This window comes from Lineus longissimus, chromosome 17, assembly GCF_910592395.1.
Source record: "Lineus longissimus chromosome 17, tnLinLong1.2, whole genome shotgun sequence".
NCBI lineage: Eukaryota > Metazoa > Nemertea > Pilidiophora > Heteronemertea > Lineidae > Lineus > Lineus longissimus.
The window spans coordinates 10166168-10174866 of NC_088324.1; the positions used below are offsets into that span (position 1 = coordinate 10166168).

The following is an 8699-nucleotide window of genomic DNA, read 5'->3' on the forward strand; positions in this document are numbered from 1 at the left end:
TGCTCTGCCAAGTTGTCTACATGGTGAGAGAGATGAGGCAGTCACAGTCAGGAATCAATCCTGGCTGCTCCACCGTGTTGACAACATGATGAGCGTGATGAGACAGCCACAGCCAGGCTGCATCAGTCTTCGAGATGAGACAAATCAGTCTTGGCTGCTCTGCCAAGTTGTCAACATGGTGTCCCCTAGAATCTTAGGCAAGCCCCCTCCCATTGATTTCCCTTCATTTTGTCTTCGGGTTGAGGCACGGCCACAAAGGAAATTCATAAAAGAAAAAAACAGGTGCGCGCTTGACTGAGCATGCGCAGAGCCTTGGAGACGAACGTAAACAATCTCTTGATTCCAGTTGTGTTGTTTTGAGTTTCTCTTGCAATCTTAATCTGACCGATTTCTTTCGAACTGAGGGGTCTTAGGGACTCAAAAGTCAACCACTATGTCGAAGAATAGAGGATCGATGGTCCAAAGACCGATCACCGAGCAAATCGAAGAGCTGAGGGCTAAAATCCAGCTTCTTGGTGAGTTCAAATTTTTTGTTTTTTCACAAATTCACTTGACAATGCACAATTTATTGTAAAATTAAGTTTGTAAAAGCATGCCCGGTCATTCTAACTGCTATCATTGTCATTCACTTGATTACAGTCAGGGAGCCTATGCGTGCCTGTTCGAGGCTGTTGTTCTCACAATTGTCGAATTGATACTAGGCCTAATTGAGATTTTATTTTTCTGCAGAGGGAGACAGGAAGGCCTACTATGAAAGTGCCAGTTGGACTATGAAAAAGAACCGAGAAAAGATTGGTGGACTACGGAAAGAAAATAAAGAACTCCGTAAGAAGTTGAGTGACAAGCTTGCTGTAAGTATGACAAATTTGAAATTCACCATTCGATAACTGGACTGGTATTGTTTATTAGCCAATTTGAAAATGCAGCTTCTGGTTTGTTGAAGAAGTAACCTGTGCCTTCTTGTCAGAGGGCATTTCAAAAGGGACCCCCTGACCTTAACATATATTTCAAACTTGTAACCTCTCTCTAGGTCTTTGAAGACATTCTTAAAAGAATACTTCAAAAGTACTAACTCTGAGACATTTCTTTGGATAAAATTAAAAACCATGAAGAATATGTTCCTAATTGCAATCCAACTTTGAATTACTGTTTTTCATATTTTTGCAGGCTGATGATCATGTTATCAACAAGGCTTTTGAAGATCGACCGGTGGAGAGAGCCTCCATGACAAACAAAACTGGTCCGGTAGGTTGAATCTTGCAAGATTTTGACACAAATGTAGTCAGTCCAACAATGAAATATGGCTCAATTCCGAATGAAACCAGGCTTAATGATTAAAGATTAGAGAAGAGTATATATGGTGACCAGCTTAAGTTCAGAATGCCACAAGGAAGGCATCTTTCAATAGGCAAGCGCGAATGAGATTTAGCTTGTTGGGAGACTTGTATTTGCACATATGAGTAGACTTGAACCTACTGGATATACCCAGCTTTAGCTTGAATTAATGGAGACTACTAATGTACTTATGAGTACTTCAATTATGATTCCAGGAGGCCATCGTGACCATGGACCACAAGCTGTGTGACACCAAGAAGAAACTGAATGCGCTGCGCCACGTGACAGCCACCAAACAGAAAAAGTTGGAGGAGTTACGCATCCAGTATGACCAGATGAAGAAAGATGCATCTGATGCTGTTGCTACAGATTCGGGAGAATCAGAAGATGCGCAGGTATGTAAAATCAAACCCAGATGAGCTACACCTTCTTCTGCCCTGTGTTGCCATTAAAATGTTATCATTATACAGCATTACCCCCCCCCCCCCTCTCCACTTGGCAGGTTTGGTTTAGACTTTACCCTGAAAACAAGGTCTTTTAAGTCGTGGTTGCAGTTTTCACACAGATTTAGGATGATAAAAAAGAAGCGAGAGTTAAAAGCCTATAATCCCCCTCGACTAAATTCAAAATCCTCGTTAAGTTTTCACAATTATATCATTGTTTTTTACAGAGGTTGCGTAACCTTGAGAACAAGCTGGACAAGGCCAATCTGAAGTGTAACGAGGCAGAACACATCCGGAGAACATACGAGAACATCAAGAGTAACATGTTGAGGGTGAGTTCTGCATGACGGAATCAAGCTAATTGCTCAAAAAATAAGACCTGGGCCGCTCAAACCAAAGGGATTTTTTGGCCAGCAGTATTCAGTACACTGTCCTGGAATGTAATATTAGATACGGACCGGCCTATCTATTACATTTTCATATTTGAGACAAAGTTTAAAATGGCATGAGTATTGGGGATTCAAAAATTTTTTTTGCCAACCTTATTGTTTAAATTGGCATTCCATGACATGAAAGTTTTCAAAATAATCTGAACAAAATTTTCAGGATCAAGAAAATTATGAAAATACGCTGTCAGACATGGAGAAGGAGATCATCCGTTGCCGCGGTGAGCTGAAGGAACTGAAAGCCATGCAAGCAGACGCTGAAATCTCCAAACAATCTGCACAAGAGGAGTTGCATAAGCACGAGGAGGTGGTCTACTCAGAGAGGAAGCAACGCGAGATCGAGCTTCAGCGCATGAAGAAGGAAGCGGAGGAGAAGAAGCTCCACCAGGAGAGGATCGAGAAGAGAATCGTACGTTTAGTCATCCATTCTTCAAATCCTAGGGGCTATATATGTACTGGGGCTATAATTGTACTGCTTTAGCTTACTAATTTTGCCTTGCAGTTCCATTCCTCTGTGTAGAAGCCATTTCATACCTCTTAAATGACTCCAGTGTCAAAACAAAACACTGTCTCATGGAAGCAGTCCTTTATGGTGAAAACGATTTTTGGCCTTCTTTCTAGCTTACTAAAAGACCTCATTATTTGTATCTTCTCTCCAGGCTCAGCGTGGATCCATGCAGCAAGATGAATTGTCGCCACAAGAGAAGGCCGCCCTCAGTGGTGAGGAGCAAGCGCAGAAGATCACAACGTACGAGGAGGCATTCAGGAGAATCAAGGAGGCTACTGGTGTATCTGATACACAGGTTAGTGTTGTCAGCTCATGCAAATGAGGCCTAGAAGAAGGCGATATTGAGGAATGAAAATCTTTGGACGGAAATTAAAATCTTAGGAGGAAAATACAAGACGTTTGAATATGATTCTTAGCATCAAGAGTACTTTAAAAGTGCTTCAAAATTACTGCAGTTTGAATATTTGTTTGCTTTGAGGCTGATAAGCTAACAAAACACAGGAAAGTTACTGCAGAGAAAGGTCAGGTTGAGAAGTCGATTCATTTATTCATTGTTTATTTGTAACAGGAGGTAGTTGCGCGGTTTGAGAACCAAGGTGATACGACGCGGCGTCTTGAGGAGTTGAAACGGGAGTGTGAGAAGCAGATCCAGAGGTTGAGAGAGGAGAAGGAGAAACTGCAACAGGAATACGAAGAGATGAAGTATTCTGGAGAAGCCAAGTTATCAAGGTCAGCAAAATGTGCTTGTGACCTTGGGCAATCGCCTAACTTTTATTGCCCGAAATGAGATGTACTGTCAACTGGAAAGCAAAAGGCTGCATCCAAGTGTGAATCATAGGTTGTGATGGCCTTCACCATGTCTGTGGCTAAAGAGTAAAGGTGGAGCAAAGCGCCAATGACTCCAGTTGACATCACACCGTTGTATATCATATCTACGAGGGGTGGTATACCACTCCAACAATTTTAAATTTCAAAACTCACTTAACTAGTTTATAGCAATATAATCTCTTTTGGTGATTTCGGGATGCACCCATCATTTGGTTCTTTTGTACATTACAGTGGTCAGCGAATGTTGGAAGAATTCGAAAATCACTTAGCTGAAGAGGAAACAAGACAGAGAGAGGCGTCCGAGAAACTAGAGAAGTCTAGTCAGCTGTTGGTCAAGATTAAAGCAGGAGTGGAGCATTTGTCAGACAAGCTACAACACCTTAAAGCTGTAAGTTCTTTCTGCTTGGAAGGAACTTTGCACCTATTCTTGGGGAAGAGGGGATGAACCTCTAGAATAGGCCTACCATAAGAAGGGTTTTCAGATGCGAGTCTATTTAGACACGGCAAATCAAAGGTTGAAGAACATAAAATACATGATTTTATTAGGTGGAAGAACAACAATAATTCAGCATTAGCCCCCCCCCCTCTGAAATGGATCCTTATCAAAAGAAACAATGTACTACCAGGTACATCAATGTACATCTCGACACATACTACATTTGCAAATGTTCCAACCTTTCAGAATAAAGGACAGGTGCCCACTGCCAAAATCTCACCGACATCAGACGAGTATGTGTTGGACTTGCTCTCCGTATCTGAGGAAAAACTGCTGAAACTTCTAGAAGAACTGGATGGCAAAAATCTTGAGGAGATCATGACACAGATGGAGGAGGAAGAGGTAGGTCATGCCGGTTCAAACCCCAAGCCCTCAGTAATCAGAAGATGAACCAACTTAGTCAAGTCAGGATCTGATAGTTGATACGCATGCAAGTTCATAAAGGCGCATTGAAATGTGTCCACAGGATTCTGGAATATTCATTTGACAACTTCAACTTTTATTTTCCAGTTCCACGCTAGCATAGAAGGCAAACTCCCAGCTTACAACACAAGAATCAAACTACCACAGACACAACGAGACAATGTTTATGACGGTAAGCAGATTTGTGTTCAAAAGAATAATGTCAAATTAACAATGCCTCCCTGGGCCCCTTCCCCTTTATGTTCAAACTGACCATGACAATTTATATACCATATCCAAGCTTTACCTAACACTTACACAATGACTCTCACTCCTACACTTGAAAAATAATGAGTCATAATCAAGAAAAGATCTCGGTTTTTAACAATTTACCCCATCCTCCCAAGCAAAACCCTTCACAAGAATTCATGAGCAAAAGAAGCTGAGCTTTGCCTGACACTTCACACACATTTCCTATATGTAGTCCCTTTGGGTTCAGGTGCTTTTTTCACTTGCTGAATCCTAGCAAGTCTTTATAACCATGCAAGCCATCCACATTGCTCTCTTCCAAATAATAATGCCGCCATTCTTTGATGATTATGTTTTTCATTCGCAACAGTAGAAGAGGGCATCTATGGTGAGTTTGGCACAGCGGTCAACTTTTTGCACAGCTTCGCTTCATCTCTTATTCAGAATTCGTCAAATTGCATGTTCCATTTACAGTTGACATCAAAATTTTGCAGTGCTAAATGCTTGTGAAAAATATCTCTCGGGATTTTGCATGACCTAATTTCTGTGAATCGGTTGATTTTCTTAAGATGAACCATACAATTACCTTCAAGGTGTGAACGCATTTTATGTTCACGTTCAGAACCCCTTGCCAGGACATTTCCAAAGATTTAGCACTGCAAACATTTCACAGTACACTATGTATTTTCTTGGAACTAAGGGTAGGGCCGGAAAGTCCATGTTTCTTTCGCTTGCCAAACATAGTTTGGTCCAACTTTGCTATTGTTGTACAGTTTCTTGCAATACCGAGGGTTGCAATTATTACCTTTTTAGCAAAAATATTGTAATACCGAGGGTTGCAATTATTACCTTTTTAGCAAAAATATTGAATTTCGATACCATGCCGGTCTTTCCATTGATGTTGTCAGAGTTAACTTGTCCTTGTATCGTAGCTTGGTTATTTTTTAAACCTCACCGACAGTGACATCACTAGGTTCACCTATACGTCACATCAATGTTTGAATTGCGCATGAATGGCAAAACCACAGGTTTTCACGAAATTATGTCACATCAGTGGTGGGAGGGCCGATTCCTATGGGAAGCTGACCCAGCTCTGACTAACATCTTTGTTCGAACCGTTCCAATAAAGCACAAGTTTATGAACTAACTGCTTTGCTTACTAGTTTCTATTTGTCATCTTTGATATTGGAATATTGGAACAGATTTGCTTTTTAGGTTGAGGGACATGGGCAGTATATTGAAGGCAGTGTGCCAATGGGCTTAAATATATACATCCATGTTTTTGTAGAACAGGTTGGGCATAGTTTTCTGCACTGGGGAACTGAACTCTGTTCAGCCTCAAAGTAGTTTGCAGAAGTTGTGCATGTCCAAAAGTCTGACTGTTTGGTTGCTCCAGGGACACAAGCAATTGTGAGTGCAAGGCAATAATTGTTACTTAGTTTTGTTTATTGTACAAGACATGTAGAATAGCTTACTGTCTGTCATTGAGATGATTAGAAAGTTCTGCATTCTTCATCTGTGCTAATTTCATGTGTTTATATATTCAATGTTGACATTATTCATTTCATTGAGTACATGTAGCATGGCGAACTCAGAAAAGTCTGTTGAACACTGTATCACCAAAAGTGTTGACTGGCAGATCTCATCAAACACTGTCAAAGGTTCTCTTAACTCCTCATAGAGAGGAGACATTAGACTACCTCACACCTGTAATCTTACACGTTACCACGAGCAAGATCAGCCTTTGTTCTGATGAAGGAGAAGGGGAATCTCCTAAGAATTTGGACAATTTTCATAAGATAATATTCAACCTTGGCACATAACTTAATTGATTATCAAGGTAATCATCTGTAGAACACCAAATTCGAGTGTGGCTATCAAACTACCCTATTTCTGACATTGATTTCTAATGTAACCATCTCCTCCCCGCTTCAGATGAAGACGAAAGTGGTGACGATGATCAGGATGTGCCGACACGACAACAACTCAAACGTCAGGCGCAGCAGCTCGTCGACTCCAAGACCAAGAAGAAGACCACACGCAGGAAGAAGAAGGGAAAGTAAACCAAGGCAACTAGAGAAGGGGGGGGGGTATTCGACAAAATGTTCAATTAAGTTAACCCTGGTGGAGCGGAGTGAACGCGGTGGATAAAGGGACTGTAAATCCGGAGATGTCATTTCATTTTAAGGTTCTGTGAAATCGCAACTTTGGTATCAGTACCTTTATCCACTATGGGAAAGAGACTTATAAATTTTGCCGGGTAAGAACTGGAAGGCATTGGCCAACATTAGGAAAACTCCATGCCTTCTTCAGAAGGCCTCGGCTTTGATCTTGTTGATTACAAAGATGAGCAGTGTCAGCTCTATGAAAGGGTCATTTCATTGAATTCTCTTTGTTTGTATTTTGGGATGATATAGATAAAGGAATCTGAATGCATTAGCCAACCCAAACTTTCTTTCATCTTGAGTCTAGACTTTATACATGTAGAATAGGCATGGGGTTATCCTAATGAAGCAGGGCTTCCCTTAATCTTCGGAAAGGACCCTCCAAAATTATGTTGTACCCTTGAAAATTCAATTTGATGAGGGTCTGGTGGAAGCCCTGTGATGTTATTCGATATCTCACGTGGAGGCGGAGTTTTTCGGTTTCGATGAAAGCTTGGTGGTTGTGGCTGGAGGGGGTTTGGATATTTTTGTAGGGGTTGTACATAAATACATGTACTACCAATACATGTAAGTTTTCTTTTGCTAAGAAACATTTCTGATTGCTGACCGTATCAGTAGGCCTCCAATTTTAAATATTTTTCGTGAAGACAGCATTGGGATTATTTCGTTGTGAAAGTTTTTATCACAGAGTGAGCCTTGTAATTATTATTTGACATACAATATACAAGGGTTCCACTTCTTGACCAGCACGTTGTCAAAAAGGATCATTTCTAGATCTTGATCATCTATTATCGTTCCTCTCCTGCAGTGAAATTGTCTCAGAAAATGTCAAAAATATTTGCAATGTTTTCGTCGGGAGGTGAAACCCTCAGCCACTCAAATAATTTATGAAAACAAGTTATCAAAACAATTTGATCTTTACAATTATTTTGCCGATAGATACTCCTAATATTATAATACGGCCTAATATTGCGTCCAAATTTTGTAATCCGTCCAGAATTTTGTAAAATGCTGATTTTTAGTTGTGATATCAAGGTATTGCACTATCCACTTGTTTATTCTGGTTAAGAGATTTAAATTAGGTGAATTTCTTCCTCTTAAGATGTTTTTATGAAATAATCATGTCGATGAAATCTCAACTGAATACACTGTTAGCCTGTTATGAAACTGACGTTAGGATTTCCTTTTATTGGATGTCACGGTGCCCAATCGTACAACCGTACCATGGAGTATGTTTCCGGCAGCAAAAGACTAGCCCAAGCTTTTCACAAACACAAGTGTTATAGACACTACTTTCACCTCGGAATATCGCCGGTCACAAGATTGGGCTGGTTTGGTGTCAAGGTACAGAATATCAATTCCCCACGCAATACGGTTGTACGATTGGGTATCATGGTATTGTACATGTACGTAAATAAACTAAATATCCCATGTAACATCTTTTTGTTAAGAAAAACCGAAATCAACACGATTGTTCTGTTTTTACTGAGACCTGAGCTGGCTGAATCAATCGAGAAAAGGTATGCAGAGGTGAGAACCGAATGAAGTCCACGGCTCGCATTCAAGAAACCAAATTGGCATACAACCTCAGTGGCATGCGACAACACCATGCAGAAGAAGAAAACATGTACTCATTATGTCTTGTGCTCACACGAGAGACTTTTTGATCAGTTTCCTGGATCATGAGTAACATTTTTGTCCAAAAACATCTTTCTGATCAGTTTCCAGCAAAAGAAGGACACTTTTTGTCAACTAAGTTGATGCCAGTCCATCACAATTCAAATTCTAACAACTAAAAGAGAATTTCTTTAAACTTTTTATTAGACA

At 40.4% G+C, this 8699-nt stretch overlaps 1 protein-coding gene across 2 annotated transcripts; it reads left to right on the forward strand.

Annotated features, from left to right (window-relative positions):
• The first annotated feature begins 340 nt into the window (after nt 1-340).
• Nucleotides 341-8338, forward strand: LOC135501461 (outer dynein arm-docking complex subunit 3-like). 2 transcript variants are annotated; one of them, XM_064793589.1, is made up of 13 exons: nt 341-515; nt 730-851; nt 1168-1245; nt 1551-1730; nt 2006-2110; nt 2385-2633; nt 2884-3027; nt 3301-3461; nt 3792-3948; nt 4243-4398; nt 4567-4651; nt 5081-5095; nt 6643-8338. In XM_064793589.1, the coding sequence occupies exons 1-13, from the start codon at nt 434-436 to the stop codon at nt 6768-6770; spliced, it is 1662 nt and encodes a 553-aa protein (XP_064649659.1). In that variant the 5' UTR covers nt 341-433; the 3' UTR covers nt 6771-8338. The 2 variants fall into 2 exon arrangements, with proteins under 2 accessions (XP_064649659.1, XP_064649660.1); XM_064793590.1 differs by lacking the exon at nt 5081-5095.
• Nucleotides 8339-8699: the final 361 nt, after the last annotated feature.

Excerpts from the sequence above, each read along its gene's own strand:
- LOC135501461 (XM_064793589.1), top strand. The coding sequence starts at position 434 with ATGTCGAAGAATAGAGGATCGATGGTCCAAAGACCGATCACCGAGCAA. Across the intron at positions 1,731-2,005 it reads GAGAATCAGAAGATGCGCAG|AGGTTGCGTAACCTTGAGAA; the intron begins GTATGTAAAATC and ends TGTTTTTTACAG. Across the intron at positions 4,399-4,566 it reads CACAGATGGAGGAGGAAGAG|TTCCACGCTAGCATAGAAGG; the intron begins GTAGGTCATGCC and ends TTTATTTTCCAG.